This window comes from Dermacentor variabilis, chromosome 5 (genome assembly GCF_050947875.1).
Source record: "Dermacentor variabilis isolate Ectoservices chromosome 5, ASM5094787v1, whole genome shotgun sequence".
Lineage (NCBI taxonomy): Eukaryota > Metazoa > Arthropoda > Arachnida > Ixodida > Ixodidae > Dermacentor > Dermacentor variabilis.
This window is the reverse complement of record NC_134572.1, coordinates 14,790,465-14,815,711: the sequence shown is the minus strand read 5'-3', so window position 1 is coordinate 14,815,711 and position 25,247 is coordinate 14,790,465. Positions and strand designations below refer to the sequence as shown.

The 25,247-nt window shown below is 47.1% G+C and overlaps 1 protein-coding gene across 1 annotated transcript in view; it reads right to left on the bottom strand.

Annotated features, from left to right (window-relative positions):
- LOC142582139 (uncharacterized) overlaps positions 1-25,247 on the bottom strand; it is a 74,004-nt gene that overhangs the window by 13,468 nt on the left and 35,289 nt on the right. The window contains exon 2 of the mRNA XM_075691534.1: positions 19,982-20,358. Coding sequence (XP_075547649.1) covers positions 19,982-20,358 — 377 coding nt within the window. The remainder of the gene's footprint in view (positions 1-19,981; positions 20,359-25,247) is intronic.

The following is a 25,247-nucleotide window of genomic DNA, read 5'->3' as shown; positions in this document are numbered from 1 at the left end:
CGCCTGTCTAAACCCGATTAGGTTGTGCTTAAAGAACTCCTTGTTTTCAATCTGTTTAGTGATCCTGTTACGTATCGCGTGCTCCGCAACCTTGGCGATGTATGGTGTAAGGGAAATAGGCCGCAGGTTATTTATATGTGGGGGTTTTCCTGGTTTGGGTACAAGTGCCACTTTTGCGGTACGCCAGTCTACCGGGACCTGTCCAGTTTTCCATACTTCATTGATTTCGGCCGTGACTATCTCGATTGCCCTGTCGTCTAGGTTCCTGAGGAGTTTGTTCGTGACTCCGTCGGTTCCCGGGGCTGATCTTCCATGTATATTCAAGAGAACATGTCTGATCTCTGACACGTTGAAGGGTTCGTCTAGATCAGGAGTCGAGAGTCCCATGTAGTTTACAAGCTCTACCGGGCGATGCCCGTCTTTGGCGAGGGGGAAATAAGTATGTGCAAAGTTGTTGGCTAATTCCCTTTTCCCTTTCCCTCTACCTTTCTCTCTCCTACCATCTCTATCTCTTTTAACCCCATCCCCACCACCCTGCTGGCGCTGAGCCGTGCTCCCGCATGGGTTGCAGAAAATAGCGCTAGCCTTTTCTCCTTCCCCACAAGAACCAATTCTCTCTCTTCCCTTTTTGTGAGACCGATTGCGATTTGCTTCTTTATGAACCTATTCGTCGCAAAGTTAAGGGTTCCATTAGGCTGTTTATTGTTGAGGAGAGTTTTCAATACGCTCCATTTGCTACCGCTTTGCATACGTCCGTTCGTTTCGGTACACTTCTCATCTCATTGCTGCAGGGCGAGCTCGGCCGAATAGGACTCAGTCTCCTTGTTATGAAGCGCAATTATCGCTCTGAGTCTAAGATTAAGCTTCTGGGTCTTCTACCTGGTGTGGAGGGCTTGTTTTGCCTCCAGAAGGTGAGCGAGTCTCGAGTCCATCTTAGGAACCTCCAGATCCGTAATGATTTCTTTGGTTGCGCCGTTAACTGCCATGTTGAGGTTCCCTAGCAGATCTGCGTACGCCTCGTCTGGCGGGACTGTTTCATTTCTGATTTTTCGAAGAAGGGCCTAGTCCACATATTCATATTTAGCGGGCCATCTGGGTTTGACAGGCAACAGAATTTCTAGTATGTGATGGTCATTGCCTAGCCCCTCCTGTCCTACGTGTCTTCGATACCTCGGAGGAAGGTGAGATCGGGGGTCGTATCTCAACTGACCGAATTACCGCATCTGGTGGGGAACCTTTGATCTGTGACAAGTATGAAGCCGAGCTCTGCAGCGTTGAAGGCCAAGTTCGTCCCTTTTGCACTTTTTTAACCGTGCCCCCATTCTGTATTGGGGCCATTAAAGCCACCCGCAACAACGAAAGGCGTGTTTCTCGCCGCCCTAGAAGCGGTGCCTAGTAATGTTTTGAAAGCTCTTTTCCTATCCGATGGTGCGCTGTACACGTTAAGAATGAAAATTTTAGCATTGGTTGTTCTGTTGGGTATGATCTCTATTAGCTGGGCCTCGAGGCCCGCTTTGTACGCGGGGACCACGTGCTCAAGGAAAGAGATGTTCGTTATAGTTAAGGTAGCGATATACCTCTGCCCTCTTCTCCCCTGTATGCAGCCGTGCGGTACTCCGAAAGAGAAATTTCTGCTCTAAATAGCGTTTATTGTAACAATATAACCTGCCCAGAAGTTACATTTTTTTTTTCAGGACCAAATATGAAGGCTGGTGCCAAAGAGTGTCTGTCCATATATTTCTCAGTTTCATGCTCTTCAATTCGCTTTATGACTGCACGGCAGTACTAGGTGTTCGTGACAACAAGGTGCTAACACATTTAACGAACAATAAATGTGTATAAGAGGATGTTGCCGCCTCTTATAGGGCCAGCTATACTCTGCCCCGACGCTTGACAATAAGAAAAGAAACAGGTAGCGAACAATAAAATCAACGCGGCATAAATTGTCATCGTTTTATAGCCGCAGATATTCGCAGTTTGCTCTTTCATTATTTCATAATTCTGGCAGTTTCTTGATTTGCAGCATCAGCTCTCAGTACGGTGGCGCGTAGGCTTACGCAGAACCCCCTGCCCCTCCTTTTTTTTTTCTTTTCTCCCTTGGAGTTCTTTTTCTGTGTGCGTGCCTGCGTGCGTGCTATTGCTGGCTAACTTGTGGAAAAGCCTGCGACAAAGTAGTTGCCCGCATGTATTTCCACATCCATCTAAATAAATAATTCATTCATCGTTACTTTTTTCGAACGTGCACAGAGTGGCAAGAGACCTGCACTTTTCAGACCGGGCAGCGAGCACCGCGGTATTAAGTTTGTAAACTTAGCTCAAGCGCGACTCTGCAGTCCAGAAGGCCCGCATTTTTCGTTCTTGCTCTTAGTTTTTCATTCTTTTAGTAGAGCTGTGTTAAGTCAAATTCTTTCACCGGGATGTTATCGAACTGCCTCCGGTTTGCCGTCTGCACCGTGGCAGTACCACGCAATATGATCCCACAAGCGAATAACAGCCTGTTTTTCTCGAACAGGCACTGGTTTCTTGGAAAGGCTAGCTGTTTGAGCGATAGCGGTCACGCTTCGCGTTGTGCGACGACCCGGCGCTGCAGAAGAGGGTGTTTTTTTGGAAAGCACAGCTCCGACAGGTCGTCTCGGCGCTCGGTCATGTGGTGAGGGCGGAGGAGGACCGGAGAAGGAAGCAGAAGCCGAGGCAAATGAAAACCGTGTTTTCAAGTGGGACCTCGGCTTAGCGGCCGCATGCGGAAAAGAGAATGAAATGGGGAAAGGGGGGCGCACACGCCAGATGCTGTAGGAAAACCAGCTATTCGCCCAATCTCTCTTCTCACTTTTGTCAGTTTGCGCGTAATGTTAAGCCGCAGCTATGTGTGGGCAGATCTCTGTGCATTTCTGGACGTATCTTGTGTGCTCACGGTTATGAAGTAAACACGGTTGCGCGTTTTTATGAGCAAAATTCCCGGCACCGCATAGAACCGTTCTACTAAAAAAAAAACTAAAAAAGAACATTAACGATGCTAAAATATGTGTTTCATAGCGACGGAGTCATGATTCATATTTATGACAGAGAGTTCCCTCTAGCGAACTCAAAGCTATAATATTCAAACTAACCGCTTTAAATTTAAGCGCAAGCTATCGAAGTTTTCTCGTGTCCTGCAAGAACGTCAGCAGCGCTTTGGTGGCGTGTAGCGCACAGGTGGTGCTTTGCAATGCGCCGAGAATTTGTGAATATCTCTACAGTGTGCGTGTGTGACTGTATGCGATTCTAAGTGTTTATCACTGTATATATCGTAATCATCACCCAGCACCTGGAGTAGCATGTCAGACGAAACGCCAGGCTAACATCTCGAGCGTCTCACTAAAGCCTCTTTCTCTCTCTGTTGAAGTTTGCCGGTGGTTTAACAGTATTCCATTACAGACGTTTAGTGTTATGTGAGCTTAGTGCATGGGCTACAGCTAAGCATATATAAAGCCTGAGCCTGTACCAATAATTCAGACTATGAAATGATGGAGATATTGTGCATACATAAAACTGCGTTATACATTGCTAGTAAACTAGGACAGCATTTTTGTTTTGATCAGTCTGTCACTGCCTAGTTTCATTCATTTTTCCTCACTATACGCTCGGCTGATTCGTAGATCTTAGCTTTAGGTATCAGATTTAGATGAAGCAGGCTCTATAGTGGGAAGTGTGCCACATTTTTGCAGGTAATGAACAGCAACATCATCAGAAGCAGGTTCAACAGCCTGACTTCTGCTAGAAACAAAATAAGTCAAGAGCGAACTGACACGTTCTCCGTGATACCTGGCCCGGTATTTCTAGAAACTAAAAAGGCGGATGAAGCTGCCCGAAATGATCATCAGTACTGAAATTATAGAAGAATATTTTTTACAAAAGTCGACACTTTGAACATGGCAAAAAGTGCCCATGAAGAAAGGGATATGCTCTGGAGTCTACCGCTACACCAAAATAACTTCCTACAATCCGTTGTCCCGGGAGTAAGATCAAGAATTCCACGGCTGCTTCCTCATCAATCAGAAGCATTATACCATCGGCTTCCACTGAACGTTGCATTCACGAACAGCTATCTGTGTCGCATAGAGTGTGCCTCCGATTCCTGCTATAGTAACTTTGGCAGCTCAGAGATAGTGGAACACATATAACTTTTTTAATGCTGGCGTATCGCCATGAGGGATTTTATTTTGAACGCCAAATGTACATGATTTGTTACGCTCCGCTAACGTAACTTGGCACCTTAAATAAGCTCGGCCTTACAAAACAGCGGCAGGCTTCGGAGTTATTGTTCCGGTACCTTTCAGAAATTGGCCTCTCGGAATGCTTTAAAGAAGGTTTGCTTTATGATATAGACAGGCTTAAGGATTTAAATAATAAACTTGATGGTATCATCATGTTTACTCGCTTATTTTATATTTTCTTTTTTTCCACTCTGAAATCTTCTAATTCCATTCCATTTCCATATGCAGAGTAGCATGTCAGTGGTCCTATGCACACCGGCTAAAATCTCTGCCTTCGGATACGGAGCGCCTCTCTCTCTCCGCGATAACGCTTTGGAGGTGCGCGTATTCGATTACTTCTTTCCAACGGAAGCTCCACGGTTGTTGCCATGGGGCCCTCTGGACTGTCGCGAACCAGCGTGCCCCTAGCTCAAAAGCGCTGCAGAAACAGCATAGCAGTGCCCCTTGTGCTCACGCACAGCAGTCTCGAGAGGAGATGGTCCTTTCCCTCATAGAATGGTCCATATTCAAGACAGCGATGACCCTGCCCAAACACGTTTAGGAAACCACCTGGACTATAACTCTTCCACGATGTGATATTGGTGCGTAATGCAACGGTTCATTCACCTCAGATTCAATAACAGTCAATTCGCCTGCTTGTCTAGAGCTCTATCTCCGTCGTCATCGCTATCGAGCTGCGGTCTGGTTTCTGCTTCGAGGAAGTCGATGGCCCCAGTTCGGGCCTATCAGAGGAGACAACATTCCACAGCATCCAGAACAGCACTCCGTAGTTCCATAGAAGCGCTTTGTAATTCTGGCTTGATAGCTGTTCTGTGCAAGCTTGGACTGCAGCTCCAACTGTCGATGTTATCTAGGTTAAGAACGGCGCCGATACTGACGTTTCACATACAAGCTGCTGTTTATATAAAGAGCCGAGGACTTCCGAGTTGCGTTGGTCTCGCAGCACCTTCTCAATACAGTTGGTAAAAACAAGAAAAATACAGAAATGAGACCCACGTATTCAATTCTAGGAAGGCTCGCAAGGGTCCGAAAACAAGGAAAACCGCCTTGTGGAGATTATTGAATACGAAGCACCGCTTTCATGGTCGTCGAACTAAAGCGAGCTTGCCTGGTCAGCTTCCTTCTAATTAAAACTATTTTCTCGTGTCTTTATTTTTACTATCTTAACATTTTGAATATGCGAACACCACGTGGATCAGGTGTCGCAAACTACTTAGCGTTTCGCAAATTAAGATGTTCGCAACAGCGATGTGATTGTTTTAGGCTTTTCCTACGTGCCAGAGTTTGCCTAGTCGCAAAGACGTGTTATATGCGAATTCTGAAACCTCCAGAACCATCATTTCCCGGTTTCATTTCTATCCCTCAACAAATTAAGAGCCCATTGATTATATGGTGTGATCTAACACTATATAATAAGGGTCATGATGTAGTTGAACCTATTGCACCATTGGTTTGGTATTTGTACACTTACGAAAAAAATGAGAACCATTCCACTCTGAAGATGGAATGGCAGCAAAAGCACTTTGCCTTTCTTTTGAGAGCTTTGGGTGTCGTCAGCATTCGCTGCGAGTCTGGCGTCGTTGCTCGTTCGGAGGTACCCGGGCTCGCGGTTGTCGTTATCGTTCAGCATCGCGGGAACGTTCTTCGTCTGTGGTCGTTTCGCGCCGGCGCCTTTTACATTATCGTTGTTTTTCCAACGGCGCTCCTCGTACGCATGTTGTTCAGCGGGTGTACGAACTATACGTGTCCGCCCCATCGATAACGCAGCTGTTTTTAGCACCGATACCTCTCCTGCTTTTATACTGCGATAACCTTGACGTCACGCAATTGTTCACGGCGAGCTTTCTAATCTGTTCCACATTTTGACGTCTGCTCCGCACTGCGCCCGCATGGGTTTGTTAGAAATCGCTAAGTCCGTTTCTGTTGCCGAACGCCGAAGAAACTATGGATGATTAGTCACGCACAGCTTTCGCTGTAAAAGAAATATGGTTGTTTCTGTGTCTAAGCGCGTGACGCAGTGAGTTTGGTGAGGTATTTTTCTACAGTATGGCAAGAAGAAGAAGAAAAAGAAGAAGAAGAAGATATAGAATTTATCGACAGGAAAGACAAAGATGTCGACCTGAGCTAGTCCGCTCGAGTCTGCTACTCTGCACTGGGGAAGAGGGAAGGAGAGTGAAAGGGACAGCCTTGGCCTAATGCATGCGGCTGATGACAAAATAAATCTTCGGATAAATCGCTACTGCTTACACCGCGCGTACATTTTATGGCTCATGATATCAGGCGTTTGTACAAATAATTTTGGAGAGAGAGAGAGAGGAAAGGGGAAAGGCAGGGAGGTTAACCAGAGGGGAAGATCCGGTTTGCTACTCTACGCTTGGGAAAGAGGGCAGGCGGAGGTAAAGTGATAACAAAGTAGAGATAAAGAAAGGAGCATAGACACACAATCACAATCGGTCACTGTCACCGCATAGTGTCACTGCACAGCACAGTAACACTTGCAGCACTATAAACATCTGTTCAGGCTATAGCCGCTTGCCCAATTCTGTTGCCCTTAAAAACTGCAACAGTGCCCTCGTCGCCCTCTGCAGCGATGGCTTGTGATGACGGCATGTTAAAATAAGTTCCTCTGTTAGAGGTCTTCTGTCAAAGCGCGCTCTCGTGGTTGCGAGCGATCGTCTCTGTAAATTATAGCGAGGACAGTCACAGAGAAGGTGCTGAAGAGTCTCCTCGTTACCACAGTCATCACACGAGGCGTCGTCGGCCCATCCGATTCGGAAAGCGAAAGACTTGGAGAACGCCACCCCAAGCCATATTCGACAAAGCAGGGTAGCTTCGCGGCGGCAGAGCCTAGCTGGAATGCAAAGACGTAGAGAAGAGTCTAGGTTGTGCAGCCGGTTGTTGTGAAAACTTCCTGCGTTCCACAAGGAGAACGTGATATCACGGCTGAGCATTCGAAGTTTTCTAGCAGCATCTGTCCTTGATAATGGTATCGGCTCCTCTTCGTCGCCTTGTAGAGCCGACCGAGCAGCGTTATCGGCGTGTTCGTTCCCTATGACGCCGCAGTGACTCGGAAGGCGCTGAAACGTCACCTGGTGTCTTTTCTCAGTCAAGGTATGGATTAGTTCTCTAATCTCGAATACCAGTTGATCGTGTGGTCCATGTCGCAGGGCTGGTAGCAAAGACTGCAGCGCTGTCTTTGAGTCACTGAATATTGACCATCTTCGACGTTGTTTTTGGCTGACTAGACGAAGTGCAGCGCGAAGAGCTGCAAGTTCCGCAGCCATCGGTGTCGTTGGGTGACATGTCTTGAAACTGATGGTGGTGCTTTTCGCTGGGAAAACACGGCTCCAGAGGAACACTGGAGAGTTGCCGATCCACCGGTATAAATATGTACGTGGTCGGCGTACCTCTCGTGCAAAAGGAGCAGATTTAGTTGTTTAAGAGCAGGTGACCCCGCCGTGGTTGCTCAGTGGCTATGGTGTTGGGCTGCTGAGCACGAGGTCGCGGGATCGAATCCCGGCCACGGCGGTCTTATTTCGATGGGGGCGAAATGCGAAAACACCCGTGTGCTTAGATTTAGGTGTACGTTAAAGAACCCCAGGTGGTCGAAATTTCCGGAGTCCTCCACTACGGCGTGCCTCATAATCAGAAAGTGGTTTTGACACGTAAAACCCCAAATATTATTATTATTATTATTAAGAGCAGGTGATGACAGCTCTGATTTTTTCCTGATTCCTGGTACGGTGAGGTGCACTGCCGGTCGAGCCAGACACCATGGAGGAATTGATGGCTTAGTTGCGGGGGTGAAGCCTGATGAAAGGCAGGTGTAATAATTCGAAATCGTAGCACAAAACGATGCCTGTGGCCTTTCTGACGGTAGTGTTGCCAGATGATGGGAACGGGCATGGGCAACGTGCCTAATGTGCACGCTCAACACTTCCACCGAAATGTGTGTTTGTATGGGTTGGTCCCGGGCGATCGCAATAGTCGCTACTGTAGATGTGCATTTTGGCAAACCAGGACAAACCCTGGGAGCCCGAGCTTGAATAGCCTGTAGAGCACGAAGATTTGTCTGGCAAGTGTCGGTCAGTGCGGCCAAACTGTATCTCAAGAAGCCCAGAAAAAAGCCCTGTACAATTCCAGCATTGCATGCACTGACATTCCCCAAGTCTTTCCGCCAAGAAACTTGAAGAGCTTGGAGATTGCTGTCAGACGTTGTTTCAAGTAGGTCACGTGTGGGCTCCATGACAGATCTCTATCATTGATTATGCCGAGAAATCTGTGCGTCTTCTCATAAAAAATTATCTGGCCATTTATTGAGATGGCGTAGGATGTCATTGGTTTGCGAGTGCCATCAGTGCACATTTGTCTGACGAGATTTCAAGTCCTTGGTTGCGGAGGTGTATAGCTGTCAGAGTAGCAGCTTTTTGAAGTCTTGCACGTATCTGAGGACGTGTCACACCTGAAGTCTATATACATATGTCATCTGCGTACACTGATATCTTTATCGCTGCTGGCAGATGATCAAAGAGACCAATGAGTGCTAGGTTAAATAAGGTAGGGTTTAGTACACCGCCTTGAGGAACACCTCGGGAGGTGTAGTGTCGTGCGGTTTTACCATCGCCGGTACACACGAAGAAAAATCTCATAAAAAAGTAATAAGAAATCCATTGGAAAACTCGACCACCTAGGCCAACCATCTCAAGAGTATCGAGAATAGCCTCGTGAGATACGTTATCGTATGCCCCCTTGACATCCAAGAACAAAGCTGCAGATAACCTTTTGCGTGACTTCTGGTGCTGGACATACGTAGCGACATCAACACTGTCTACTTATGAGCGATATCGACGAAAACCAGCCATGCAATTTGGTAACATGTTGTAGTCTTCCAGGTACCACCTCCAAGCCGGCGAGGATCATCTTTTCCATTATCTTTCCCACACAGCTGGCCAGCGCTATTGGGCGGTATTAGGTGAGTTCAAGTGGGGACTTGCCTTGCTTCAGGAGAGGGACCAAGCGGCTTGTCTTCCATTCTTCGGGTACCATGCCATCTTTCCAAGATACGTTGTATAGATGTAACAGTTCTCTCCGTGCACCATCACTCTGGTTGTTCAAGGCGGGGTAGGATATTCCATCTGGTCCCGGGGATGAAGAGCGCCTGCATAGAGCAAGAGCCGCTTCTAGTTCCTCCATTATGCAAGGAAGATCCATGCGGAAGTCACGTGGAACAGGGATGAGAGTGGGGGCTGGAAAGCCTGGAGCGGTTGCTTGGCCAGCGATCCTTGCACAAACGTCTTCTGCAACATAAGCCTCTGGTCGCCCCTGGAAGAGCGCCAGCGCTTTGAAAGGGAAGCGTTGTTTAGGGAGGGAACGTAGACCACGTATGGTTCTCCAGATGTGGGAAAGTGGCTTTCGAGGGTGTAGTGACTGGTAAAACGTTGTCCAACGTCGAGATGCCAATCTATCCATGCAACGTTGAATTTTCTTTTGTAGTCGTCTGATTGTCCTAAGGTCTTCGATGGATTTTGTACACCGGTAACGCCGCTCCGCACGACGACGGAGTGCACGAAGTCGCTCCAACTCTATATCCAATTCCGTGTGCTTCGGCGAAACCGTAACCGTGCGCGCGGCGTCTCGCATTGCAGACTTGTTTCCTCTAATCCAGAGGACAAGCCCTCTTGACAAGCATCTTTCATGGTGGAACTAAAATTAGTCCAGTTAATCGAATGGTGCTCCATGGAAAGGACCTGGACATCCCTTTGATGACTAGGTACCTGGGAATATGATCACTCAATCCCGCGTGTCTCAATATCCGAAAACCATTTAACGCATCTTGTGAAATAGCTGGAGACGAAAGCTAGGTCAAGACAGCTGCCACAATTCACGCCCCGTATAAGCGTTGGGCTACCATCATTCAGGAGTGAAAGGCCGTGGTTGCAGGCGAAGTTTGAAAGTCTTTGCCCTTTTGTATTTGTCCTTGTGCTTCCCCATGCCATATGGTGCGCATTAAAATCTCCAATGATGACATATGGGGCAGGGCACACCGACAAATGTTCGTTAATCTCTTGAGATCAAAATTACTTGAAGGCGATATATAAACGCCTACAAGTGCAAACCTGAGTTTGCCCTTTTTAATTGTTAGGCAAACATATTGATTGTTATCATGAGGCGGAATCGGCTGGCGAACATAGGTCAGTCCTCGACGAATAAAAACGACGACTTTGCTGCATGCCTCAGTTGTTGCGGCTATAACAGCTTAGTATCCCGATAATCTGACTGGGTTTGACACATCAGGCTCACATATGACAATGATTGGGAAAAAATTATTATATGTATACTGACGAAAGTCTGAAAGGCGTGCCTTTAGTCCTCTTGCGTTCCATTGGATGATTGACGCTGCCTTGACTTCTCGAAAGTATGGGCGATGGTTGGCCATGTCTCTATTCGAGAGACTCAAGCACTGGGCTTAAGGCGTCCAGTACTTTCAGTGCACTTCGAGCAGACGTGCTTACAAGGTTCGACAGAGTCAGTCGAATGGCATCTATGAGGGGAAGCAGCATTGAAATGACTTGACGATCTGCTTTGGGCGTGTCATCAGCGGCAGGAGTAGACCAGGTAGGCTCCCGAGCGGGCTTGACGATCTTTGGTTCTGTGGGAAGTTGCTGGCTCGGAAGCGCAAACCATTCTTCCTGAGAAAGATTCCTTTCAGCTGACTTTCTTGTGCTGTTCAGCCCCTTTTTGGCCTGATTGGAGAATGTGGGTGCTACAATGGAAGGGCCCCTCTCCTTTCGTGTCTCTGCCTTTTTTGAGGAGGTTCGGTGACGCCGATGCCGATGCCGGATCGTTTCACCTGCCTTCCTGTGTGTCTAATTGTCCCGAACCATTTGCTTGAGAACAGCGACCTCTTTCTAGATGGGAGGGCAGTCCCTAGACGAGGCAGCATGGCAACCATTACAGTTGCCGCACTTTAGGACAGTAGCCAGGCACGTGTCCTCCGCGAGAGGTTCAGCACACTGTGGACACAGTAACGAGTTTGGACAGACCTCCACGACATGTCCAAGCCTAAATCACTGATGACATTGAAGAGGCTTTTGTACGAAGGGCCGAACAGGGTGTCGGAAGTGACCGACTTTGACGTGAGATGGTAGGCATTCTCCCTTGAAAATCAGTTTGACGCAACTCGAAGTTCCAAGGCGGCTCACACGCGTGATGACAACCTCACTTGCTGGTTTGACGAGGATAGGCAAGTCCGCGTTGGGAATGGCGACATCAATATCATAAATTACACCTGCTGTGGATGCATCATCCATCGGGATATAGGAACGCACTCTGATGCGCCCTAGCTCCGAGATTTGCTTCAGTTTTTCGGGCGCACTCCCGTTGGAAACGTTGATTGCGAGGACATTTTCTCGCGTATTTATCGGAATGTCCTTAATTTCACTTGGCACGACCCCTTCCAAGAAAACAGATAGTTCTTGCCTGTTCAGCAGTCGGACGTTGCTTGAGGGCTCCTCGGGTACGAACACGAAGGTGTGAAGCCAGCATTCAGGCCTTGACTTCAGAGTTGCCTTGCTCGCTTGAGTTGGCGTATTCGCGTTGATAGACCTCCTTGTGGCCCTCTTTCTGCGGACAGTGATGAAGCTATCATCCGACACGGAGTACAGCTCAGTGTCCTTGGTGTCACTGAGCACGCTTCCTCTCTTCCTCGTGAAGGACGGCCTTGATGACCTTTGGGTAGGAGGGCCTCTGGATGGCTCCGCGTCCATGGCCAAAAGACCGGGAGCCGAGGCACCAGGAAATTCCGAAGATTTTGCCAGAAACCAGAGAACACAGAAAGAAGCGTTCTACCAAGAATACACTTCGTCGTCGTTCCTCGGTTTTGAATGCGTATTCCGCTATAAGCATCACAGCAGAGGGAGAGGAAGGCGCTTATGCACTTCTGAAGGTCAACCGGCTTTAACATCAAGCTAGTATCGATAGACTTGTGTTGACGTCTCTGCACGTGCATAGTGTGTTTATCCTTCTACGTCCTCTTCCTTCAAATTTTGTGTAACGTAGGACTGAGGTATTTCTAGTCCCTGCATTTTCCTTTTCAAGTCTATCTCTGTCTCTCACCAGATCAACTTTCTTCTCGTTTTTGTGATATTTATGATGTAACTAGCCCAGTCGCCAAACGATGGTGTTGATTGGGGTTAGTAACGTGTCCCCAATACTGAAGGCATGTCCCGAGCACCGAGTCAGGCGCATTTATTCTATAATTAAAAAGATTATATTAGTACGCGTCCTGCCAATATGACGAACTAAACACAGAGCTCATGGTTTTGCGAGAAAAAGCTTCGAATACTCTCTCACACCTTTGTGTTTGCAACGCAATCTACCACGTTGTCTCAGGGACATGATCTAAACGTTTGCATATTTGAGGGTTCTCATTATAGGCCCCAAAATCAAAACAAGTTAAATCCAAGCGAAGCTGTTCGTAGAAGCATAAAAGTGGTATGCCTTTTTGTCCACTCCATTCCGTGCAGTGTGATTTTTTCCGTCATAGTTGTGACGTGAGCTCCAAACATGTTTTCCTGTTTTGGTCCTGTACAACAGGTATTGTCCTTCTTTTTCCCCCTTTTCTTCTTCGTCTTTACGCTTCTTGCTAGATTTGGTCATCCGGTGCGCACTTTGGAACGGAAGGCAACATGTGAAGCGGACTTTATTGACCTTGCAGGCGTAGGTATAGCAGATTCGCGAAGGGTGCTGTCTGCAATTGGGAAGTAGACTTTCGCATTAAGGCCCTCTCCGTATATACAGCAAATGCTAGTATTTGCTTCGTTATAACTACTTGTTTCTGCTCCACTTTAATGTGTAGGCGCCTCCGGCGCGTAACAAGTATTTTTTCGCAGTGAATTAGTACTCTTCAAGTGCCACTCTCGTACACGGTGCATACACCAACGTGACTTTTCTTATCCGCCTGTCCGTATGTTTATTTTTTGTGAGCTGCAACATTAATTTTTGTTAGGTATTTAGAGGGAAAATTTGAAATCTTTGGATTACCATAAAAAAGGTAATTTTTAAGATAATACTTGAAATGGAATTCGCACACTTCTCCAGGCATTGAACATTGCTTCGACGCTTTCGCCAACTGCCGAGAAGTTGTTCAAGCGTTTCTGTGGGGTCAAGTGTTTCTGTGTGTCCTGCGTGCTTAAAATATTAATTTTTATGCTTGGTACTGCAAAATTTGTATTGTTAAAATCGCATTACGTTAGTGGTAATGCATTTATAGCGTATGTAATCGGATAGAATAGCATACCCACATACACATTTTATGTCATAAAAGTAATGAACACGCGCTCCTAGAGTATTCTCCCGATAAGAAGAATCCATTTAGTTTAATCAATATTGCAATTACAATACCCATGTAATTCAAATGCAGTGCGCTCGAAGATATTATCATACCGTAGTATTGAACACTATGCTTTGTTTTGACATTTTTATTTCTTGCTGAGCAAGGACGTGCACGTGTGATGGCAGCCAAATTAATTACCATTCGAGTCAGCTTAGTGACAGTTCTTGCTGTTGTTGAGTTTTTTGTTTTTTGTTTGTTTTGTTTGTCATATATGTTCCTAGCGGGACGCTGCTTAGCTTTAACTAAGCACCGTATTTGTGTTTCGTTCTTTTACCTTCGTATGTCTCTACATGCATAAGAAAATACTTTACTTTGAATGAGCATTTTCCGTTGCACATTCCGTTGTATAACGGTTATATTGATACCTCCTTCAAAGTTTTATTTATTATGGTAAGGTTGTAGCATACAAAAATAAGCACATATCCGACAGCGGTAGGGAAGAAAAACAATATAATTTCGTGCTTATGTAAGTTGACTGAAAATTAAGTACGATCAAGCAGCGGGCGACCAGAAGGATGGCATGCGCTGCTTTTGGACCGTCGATGTGGTTTTGTTCATGATTCTGCGGGTCCATTGCGTTTACGTTTTATGGAATTTTTAAAAATCGGCCGTTGAAGATAATATAGTTCTAATACTTGAGCTGGATAAATTGAGGGAGGTGACATTACTTGCATGAGAAATATAAAAAGAACGTATTAAACGAATTAACAAAAAGTCATCAATGAACTTAATTAATTCCTTACGGCACATATTGCAATTTACGAATTGTAGGCGGTGTGTTTACAAAGCGTATCCACTTTGAATTAATTCTAAGGATGACACCAGCTGCGAGATATGCACCATCAAACTCGTCGTAAATATGCACTGTTGTTCCATTTAGATTTTTAAACAAACCGCTATTTTATGCACTGAAGCACGAAAGTAACTGGAACGCCCATGTATTTCGTCCCACATCTTAGGAAAGAACATCTAGAAACTGGCGTTATCCTGGAAATTCGAGTGGGTACTTCTTGCAAACTCACCGGCTACAATTTCTGAATTGCAATATGTGCCGCAATGTAATTAATCATGAAGAAATAAGTGTTTTTGTTAATTAGTTGAATATGTGTTTCGATTTCTCGTGCTAGTAATGTCCACTTTTTCGGATAATCCAACTTAAGAACAATAATTATGCTATCTGCTACAGGTGATTTCTAAAACTTCCGTAAACTTGTTGTTTGTTATTCAACACTGCAAACCTTGTACATGTTCAAGCAGGGTTGGCTAAATGGCAACAAAACAATAATAAGAAAATTAAAAACATCAAAGTGTGGCGAAAGGCAATAAAGAATCATTACAGTCGGTTACAGTGCGAAGAAAAAATGAAAACTTGAATAAATCTGTTCGCGCAAAATACGGCGTCAAGGAATTAGGATGATGGTGGCGGGTATGACTCGAAGTTGAAAGCGACAGATATGGAGAAGGGTTGATAGCTAGATCTTGATTCCAAAGGAAGAAAAGAAATTGCAAACGTAAATTTTGACATTGGATACCGTTACACTCAAGACATTGGATGCCGTTAATCTGCATTAATTCAGAGGGGGAGTCATACGGGGAAAATTTAGAGTAAATAAACCTTACAGCTCTTTTCTGTACCTTTTCTAGGTTGGTGATATTGTGTCTATTAAACGGGTCCCAGACACCGCATGCATATTCAAGTTTCGGTCTAACTAGTGAATTGTAAGCAAGTAATTTTACGCTGGGGGGAGAGTTTCTAAGCTTATGTCTTAAAAAGTACAGTTTACGGAATGCGGAAGAGCATGTTACCTATATATAAATTCCATGATAAAGTATTAGTAAGTGTGACACCCAAATACTTATATTTAGTCTTCCAGCAACGGTGACGAACCTAGCATGTAATTAAAAGAAAGTGGAGCTTTTTTTGCGAGAGAAGCGAAGAAAGACAGTCTTATCAGTGTTAAGTTTCATGTCCCACGTTTCACACCATTAAAAAATCTTAGCAAGAGAGGAGTTATGATGGATTTGGTCGTTAATTGAAGTTATTTCTTGAAAAAGCACACAATCATCCGCAAACAACCTGATTTGGACATTCGGATCAGGTTCAGTAGTAATGTCATTAATATGTAATAAGAACAATAATAGCCCCAGCACACTTCCTTGGGGCACGCCAGAGCCGACCAAGAGGCAACCTGATTGTTGCTCATTAACTGCTACAAATTGGTAGCGATTGGTTAAATAGTTTGATATCCATATGATTAAAATTTCCGGGAGGCCAATGCGCCTGAATTTTAATATTAGTTTGTCATGGGGAACTCTATCGAAGCTTTATTGAAGTCAAGAAATATTGCATCGATTTGACCGTTCTTATCAAGACATGAAGCGAGTGAATGTGTTACTGTCACTAGTTGTGTAATTGTTGAGTATCCTTTTCTAAACCCGTGCTGGCAATTGGAGAGGACTGCGTGCGAATCTAAAGATCAATTAATCTGGTTGGCAATAATATGTTCGATTAGTTTACAACATGACGATGTAAGTGATATTGGACGGTAATTTTGTAATAATGTGCAGCCACCTACCTTGTGTATTGGCACAACCCTGGCTATCTTCCAGTCGCTCGGTAATTGTCCATGAAGTAATGAAATACGAAATAGAATAACTATAAACTTTGCAACAGATTCAGCATATCTCTTCAGAAACACGTTAGGAAGGTTGCCGGGACCACATGATGATGTAGTTTTTAAATTTAGTAACATAGAAACTACGCCAGGGTATGAAATAAAATTTACATCACAGGGGTCACCCCGTATAAAGCACAGCAGGAGGCTCAGGGCTCGTATTCACACATAGAAAAATTTATTGCGCTGAAACTGTTCCTAAGAGTGGCTGCGAGCCAATCGTAATTCATGTTATTAGCATATGCAGCTGGTCGATAAGAAACAGCTGTTACGAGCGAAATTTTTTGTAAATTCGACCTTACGTGTTTACACGTTGACACCATAATCGCGTGGACACATGGCAGCGCATACTGTGCGAGCCGCCAACACGCCGCAGTGACTCGATCTCATTTTTGACTAAATGTGCCTGCTTAGCTGAAGCAAGCATTTGTGCAGCGAAATAAGGACGCTCGTCTACGTTCGTGAAAAATCGCCGGTTGGCATCGAGCTAGCCCTGTTCATACATTTGAAGGGTCTGGGTGCGAGCCATTGGTACGGGTCATTCATTTTAAACGGGCCAAAAAACACACGGACAAGGAAGAGCACAGGACCAGCTCTGCCCATTGCAATTCAGAAATTGAATGACAATAAAACAGTAACTCTGTTTTCACTGGCTTAGATTTACTGAGCCTTGCTGGCATGGATTCGCATCCAAAGATATGCCCTGTTGCTGCCTTTCAGGTCACTTCCTCTAGGCATTCCAATCGACATCCCTGGAAATGCGTCCGGCTTCCGTCGGGCCGCCGTATCGCAGGCTTTGGGGAAAACCCAGCCACTCCTCGTCGAGCATGCACGTGAGGCGCGCAGCAGCCTTGATCATCGCCATGCTCTCAAATGTAGTATCCGTCGCGTCCGCACGTTCTACGATGCCAGCGATCCGATCAAAGCGAAGAAAAGAAAATTGCAGATATTTTTGGTTGATGATTTTTTTGCAATAAAACACGACGAGACGGCAGCAAAATGGAGAGGGCTCATCCTCCGTGTCGTGCTCTTCGATAATCCGCCCATCAAAATGCACCAAAAGAATTCACTGGAGAAGTGGCGTTAAAAGTACACATCAGTAAAGAGCCGATCAAGACCGAGAATCACATAAAGATAGAATATTGAAGTCATTCAGTTTCCCATAGAAAACTCACCAGAGGACTGGCACTCTGGCGCTAGGGCATACGAGAGTTGCAAGCATGGCGGTTGCGCCAGCGCGGGAATGATGGGTGGGGTGCCATTCTGGGCATTGTCGAATTGCGCCATACTGTTGAACTCGACATGCATGTCAGCTCTGATTGGTCCAGAGGGCTGCTACGGCCTCTGTGACTGGCTTGAACTGGTGCCATTGCATAATTGGACAACGTGACGGGTTTCGACTATGTCCAAAATAGTGCCCCTGGTTAGTACATGACTTTGCCTAAATTTCTTCCTTCTGGCTTCAAGCGGCTGTGAGACTTCGTGAACTGGCCATCTTCAACGAAATGTTTTGTTATAAATGCAACAATTTGCGTTGATTACACATGTGCGCAGAGTCTGACTGCCTTTTGTATTTACAAAAATGAGAGTACTTTGAAATTTGGGCCAGTAAAGACAGATGAAGCTGGATAAATAAAGCTACAGGAACGTCTGAAGCCGCAAGCACGAAGATCAGACAAATCCATGTACTGACTATCATTCCCATGGCAGCTGAACGAAGTGCCAGAGTTTTCTGTGTCAGTTTGGCGGGAACCTGAATGTTTGAAGTGGTAACCTGTGTGGTTGTACAAGGGATGTCAAAACTTTATCTCCAGTGGCATTCCATGTTTGATAACTATTGGCCATCGTAAATAGTGACGCTTGAAAATGAACGCTCGGCATTAATCTAGCGCGCCAGCAAGGTAGCACTGTTTGTGGGTTAACGTTTATGCATGGTCGCAATACTTTTGCCCATCTTATCGCAGCGCAGAGACAGAATAAGCGTTGTGTTTTGTCTTTTACCTTTCTTTTCGGAACACTGTATTTTCTAGATCTCATGACAACAACCTAAACGTTCCCTTCACCACAGTGGCTTCTAGTTTCAGTTTTTCTCGTGAGCCAAGGAATAACCCTGCCCCGTCTCTTAAGTGTCAGCACCTTGTTTAGTGATGACAATAAAAAAAAATAGACCTCTAAGAGTGCTCCAATGTTATGCTGAATAAATTGGAGGATGCTTATATAAGCTTCGCCTTTAACGCGTTAGCATTCCGAGATCCATTACCGCTTATCACGCTTGCCGGCAGCTGCAGCTTATGTAACCTTAATCTTTGCCGGGAAACGCTGGCGGCGAACGCTGTGCACGAAAGCGAGCTTTCTGGTAAAAACGCGCCCTTTCGTGTGCTCTGATTCCGTAGGTTAGTGCATAGCCGCGCCAAAAAAATGATGTAATTTTCTGGTTTCTGCTATTGTTTCGCACTTCTTTCATGACATTTGTTTGTGGGCTGTCATTCTCATAATTCCGAGAGATAACTTTGTCAAGGATGTAAGACAAGGTATGAGCGACTTCAGTGATAGAATGGTGTGGAAGTATAGCCCGCGTATACTGCATGTCATATAGCAAGGTCATATACAGATACCTAAATATATACGGGAAATTTCGCTCAGAGGGACGCCGGCTCCGGATGCCGACGCCGACATGGCGACACAGGACCCTCAACGCTATCGCGTTAATACAGGGTGTACGCTTCCACGAGCAACTTCCACGAGTGCACGCACGCACAAGCACGCACTGTCGGTACGTGTTCGTGTATGTCCTGCCCCATGTTCTCTCACACTGCCTCATTGAGCTGAGCGACATTCACCCGCGATCGCCATGCACAAGCAAGAGTTGCTAGTGCGTAACCAGCCATATAGACGCGTGTCCATGGACATGAATTTTGTCCTGCAATTCTGGACTTAATCATAAGTGCAAGTTTGAATTTGCGGCCAATTCCAATTTTGCTTTTCGAATTCAAGTGGAACGCAGAAGTTGTCTTCCTGAGCAATAAGTGGCACACGCGAAGAATATTTTAAGTATGATGGGTAAATACGCATAGAGGATAACAGAAAGCTCACCGTGCATGAGAGGAGGCTTTAAAACCGAGAAACACAGCATAACAAAAGAAGAGCGGTGACGACACCTTTAAGTTATCACACTTGCTACCGTTTACGTCATGAATTTTGACAGCGTCTGGACTGTTCAATTACTTATCAATGCCGAAGGATTGCATTGCATCGTAAACGATTCGAGGACTCGACCTAGCAAGTTCAGAAGCCTTTTTCAACACTGTAAGCGGCGCAAACATGGCAAAATGCTTCTAAATCTGCGATGGTGCTCTGACGTAACCGTGCTGCAGTTTTTAACGCGAAATTTAAAAGTGCAGACGTGGACTTTCATCTTCTCCGCCATTAATCACATAATTTTGAGGCAAATATATGGAAGTGAAACACCTGAAGTATTGGTTCACCAGTTTCCATCTATTCGATGATTTCCTTAAGGGCACAACACTGCTTCAGAGCGGCGCTCATGCGAGTGTTTCGCAGCACGGGTTCAGCCTACCCGCCACGCGTAAATGTTATACCCGACGAAGGGTGAGGGGTCGCGCTTCGGCCGCAGCGAAAAAAACGACCGGTGCGCGCACCTGTTTCTTCCACTTCATGCGCCTGTTCTGGTACCAGGTCTTGACCTGCAGCTGCGTGAGTCCCAGCACCCGCGCCAAGTCGGCGCGGTCCGGGGTGGACAGGTACTTCTGCGAGTCGAAGCGCCGCTCGAGGCCCATCAGCTGGCCCTCGGTGAACACGGTCCGGTTGCGCCGCGCCTTGCGCAGCTCGCGGCCCGCCTGCAGGGCGTCGCTGGCCGCCGAGGGGCTCAGGGCGGGCGCCGAGTGCTGCTGCGCGGCGAAAGCAGGGCCAGCCAGGGCGTCCAGCGAGGGCGCCGCCGGACTGAGCGGGAACGCGGACGAAGGCCACGAGGCGCCTCCGCCTGACAGGTACGCGGCGCTCACGTCTGGGTAGCCGGCTGCAGGAAAGGCACAGATCCGTTGCAGGGGGGGTGCGAATAGTAGTTTTGGAGTCCGAATCGAATACTACAGGTGGAATAGTTACAGAAGCCAACGGAATCGAATAGTGTCAGGAGTGAATCGAATATCGAGTAGCGAATACTGTGTAGTTTTCTCACACAGTTAATATCCAACAATTTCCACGTCCGAGTATTCACAACATCAGCAAATTTCGCTGTGTACACTGCAGAATATAAAGCATGCTTTATTTAAAGTACAAAGGGAGCACAGGGAAGTTGGAACACTTAGTTCAAGGATAACATCTTCGTTTTCAACAATAAAATATCCAATAACTTACCACAGTCACATAAACAATCATCATATTTGAATACATTCAAACATGAAATATTATATCTTTCGCATATAGTTTCATGCCTAATAATATGTTATGCTGCGTAGCTATGACTTTCGATATATGTACTACATTGCTTATTGTCACTTACCAATATATTGCATATCGCGCGTTCAATTGTTTTCCCTGTACTTTTTTAAACTGTGCTGCGTTAACCAACGTCTTGTGTACATTTTCAACGCGAATAAAATATATGATCCATTAAGCGAAAATCCGGCGTTGTAGTTGGCGACGTGTTCGATTGATAATACCAAAAGTGGCCGACGGCTAAAAATAAAATCATATCAGAAAATACTCGAATCGTCGTCAAATTGCTCAGGGAGGTTCCTTTAAAAAAATTATTGCCCGTTGAAAAGAATATTACGTAAATTGCGGTCTGGGTGGGAATCGAACATGTGCCACCTCGTTGCGAGACTAGCGCGCTTCCCTGACACTTTTCTTTTGCGACTTCCTTTTTCTTCTTTACTTTTTAAAACATAGCTGGTACCATGCGCGGAAGCGTTCTTATTTTACTGCTTTTCTAACACACACACACATGCACAGAGAATCGTACATCTATATAAGTACTCGTCCTTGCTGCAGGCGCTTCTGCCACACCTGCCATCTCTTGCTAAACTCATCCTCGCCGCCCAGCAGCGAACTTGTATACGCAAAAGCATCACAAAAGTGCGTCCACGCAGGTTTCGCGTTTTCAAGAGCTAGGACGTAGTCAGTTCGTGATCTCCAAATTGCATACAAACCTTCGCTGACACCACGGCGGCTCACGGTTCTTGTTGACTAAATGTGTGCCTAATGCGTGCGTCATTCCGCACATCACGTCGCAGCCATCTTGCTGACCAGACCTGTGGCCTAGAGCGTGCGTCGTTGGGCACGTGATGGCGCAGCCAGTGGGTATAGGAGGTGGCACCACGTCGTGAGTGTATAGAATGAGTGTATAAAGTAAAAAAAAATCGCCGCCCAAGCGCTCCGTATATATGGTTAACCGGCGAAGCTGAATCGTGCGGCGCCAGTGTTTATCACTGGCTTAATCCTGACGGTTCATTAAACAACGGCTTGGTAGGCTGCCGGATCCTGCAGTTGCTGCTGGCGCTTGGCTGCACGAGCCTCTTCTTGTGCCCGGGCTGCGGCATCGGCACGGCGTGTACGAGGTCGTTCCGGGTTCTGCTCGTGGCGTTGCTGATCGAAAGCTGCCTGCTCCTCAGGAGCACGTATGACGCGTGGTCCACCCATTTCGGAGCCGGAGAGAAACTGCAGCTAGCGCGCTCGGCTGCGACGGAGAACAACGACGTCACTACTGGCGCTGCCAATCGCAGGTCTCGCTTTCTTTCTTTTTTCTCGCACGCGCGTGGGATTGCGCAGGAGGAGTTTTCGGTGTGCAGACGACGGACTGATGGATCAATCGGTTAGCCATATACACCTTCGCTGTAAAAACATTAATGTCCAATTGAAGGCCACTAAGCGGTCCTTCGAGTTATAAGCTTCTTGCGGGCAAGCGAATGCAGTAAGACGCTTGGCCCGTTTTCATTTGGCGTTACCGAGGCGTAGTTAAAACGCAGGCAAGAGCTTGCGCGCTCAAGGAACGCGCAGAAAAGAAAAACATTTCACCAAAGCGACTATAATGCTTTCTCAGCAGTCTCTCAGCCGAATTTTTTTTTTTTTTTTTTGAACCGAAGGTCCCGTTGCAGTCGTTGACTTTGGGACCTTCGTCTGCATACTATCTGTACATAATCATTGCTTGTTGAATTAATAATAAACTGAAACTGCAAAAAAAGAACGCTGTCTTTTGGCAACCTCGGCGCTCTTCGAAGCATAATATATACGTGGTAATGCATTATCATATAACGTTTCGAAAGCGGACCTTCGCAACCAGTTTATAAATGTGTGCTGTCTGCGGGGGTACCAGAGCGAAAAACCAACTTTTCTATAGCCCGCATGGTCACGGCAAATGGTGCCGCTATCGCATACATCATGTTACAAAGAAACGCATTCATATAGTTTATCCGATGAGAGAACGCAGGTCTTGCATCTATAAATAGTACCAGACAATACCCAATGCCGAATGGCGTGCCCAAACAATATTTTATGGCGAGTAATTGTGTTTAGCCGGGAAACTGTGGCTGCAGCGGCCCCGCAGTGACACAGCGGGGCCGTCCACTGTGACGTCATGTCCACTGTGAACGGAATGAGAGTTATCGTACTTTTTCGTCAATTTTATGCTCGATCGTGTACAGTCGACTACTAAAGCATTCACAAAGTGTTCGGAAATATTCGAGTTTCTGAACAGAGACTATTCGATTCGAGGGTCGAATCAAGCAAGACAATATCTGATTCGCGTTTCGAAAGCTGCTAATATTCACACACCTATAGATTATTCGCACACCCCTTTGTACAACCGGGTGCGCTAAGCACGGTGGAGCTTGCAATTAACGCTCGATTAACACGATGGAAGCCTTCGTAAGAGTTAGTATACTGTAGTAGCACTACTTTCGAATTACCGGACTAATGTGTACTGACGACTCGGTAAAGCGAAAGCGGTATAAATAGCCCACTTTTTCACTCTTTCTATCTACCGGCTAGTGTATAACAACCGCCCCATCCGAGCTGTCCCAATTGGCTGTTCTATTTCTCGATTTCTCGCAACTTTCGATTAGCTTGCTCCGCATGGCACATAAAGGCGAGCAGCCCATCAACGGCAGATTCCGACGTGGGCACAGTATCAAACGTTCACATCTGCTGCGCAGAATCCTTGGCCTGTATTGTTACAAGCAGCTCCTGCACACTGAAGGAGGGCCTCAGCAAGGCGATGAAGAGTAAGGTCGGCAATGTCTTTGTGGTTGTTGATCAGCCACTAAGAAAAAGCCAATTAAGCGATGAGCGCTGTGGAGATCCGCTGTATGAAGTTTTTACCTCGCAGTTTCACCAAAGTGAGACAGATATAAGGAGCACATTGCCATAACGCGAAAAGTATATATATATATATAATTGGAACTGCGGCATTGGAGCCACCGGCGGAGATGAGGAGGAAAAGACACTTCGCGTCCACGCCGGACCTGCAATAAAGTTTCTTCACTCCCTTACTCAAAACACTCGTGGGTGCGAGCGGTGGTTCCAGGCTCGGCTGGGCGCTCTAGGGCGCGGCCGGCCAGGACTGGGGCCTGCTGGCGTGAACTGAGGGATTGCGCCGTTCCCACATTGGCGCCCAACGTATGGCCCCGCTGCATTCCCGTACGGACCATGATAGTGGGGAAGACGGGTGGCGTCCGTTCCACGGCCAGTAGCGACGCGTGCCTAGCCTGGCGCCTGACCATCTCAGCGTTGCGAGCTGCAGCTCTGGCGTTCGCTGAGGAGCGTTTCCGCCGGCTCCTCTTCTGTCACGGCCATCGGGTCTGGCATGGGACACGGGGGTAGAGCAATCTCCTACGTGCTGCTGACGATCCCAGAGTCATCGTTGGGGAAGGGACCTACCGGCGCGGTTATTGCATCAATGCGATCCAGTACTGCACCAACGCGACAAATTGTAGTAGCTCAGAGACCACTTGTGGTTCCAAACACAGCAGTTCGGCCGCGTCCAGCGATTCGAAGACGTCTCAGGGCGACGACGGCTGGACCGTTGACGGCAAGGGCGCCGCCAAGGCACGCCAGGACAAGTTGTCGAAGAAAATGGCTCGGAAGAACCGCTCGTCAAGTAGCGAAGGGTAGCGAAGCTGAGAACAAGAGCGGCGCGTCGTCCTCATCCGAGACCGAGGAGGGGCGAAGTCTCGGACTCTGGCGGTGGTTCTTCGGCGTCGGCCGGCGGCAGCGGCAGCGAAGACGACGATGACGACGATTCCGAAGAGGAGGAGTTCTACGATGGCTACGACAAGAACCTCATGGGCGCTTGAGGTCAGTTGCCAACGGTAGTGGAAGCGGCACCGTTCGACCGACTATCATCGTCATCCTCATCTGCGATCTTCCCCTCCTGTTAACTGCGTGCTGCGATGCGGTGTCGTCTCTGTGCGGTGGAATGGCAGCGAGCGGCGGCTGCTACTTCTGGCGACCTGCTGCGTGCACTCGTCAGAACGAGGTCGAAGGAAGACCGGAGCAGGTGTGCCTCCGGGAATGGTTTAGGGCCTTCTGGTTCCTGCAAGACCTCGACAACTCGGAGGTTCCACCACCTGGTCTGCCGCATCTTCGCGAAGTGTATAGCTTATGTCAGGGTAGCCAACCAGGTTTAGGGCCTTCGGATTCCTGGAAGACCTTGGTGACTCAGACGTTGTGTGCTCCGCCGATCCTCGTTCGGTGCAGCAGTCTGCAAGGTTTGCCCGCCGCCTGGGGTGCGGTTCCGTCGCTGTAAGCCGCCGTGGGCCAGTGCCATCACCGCCTTCGCAGAGGTAGCGGCAGTATGGGTGCTGCGGCATTGGAGCCAGTAGTCGAAGAAGGGGAGGAAAATCGCTCGTGGGCGCGAACGGTGGTTCGAGGCTCGGCTGCGCGCTCTTAGGCGCGGCCGGCCAGGACTGG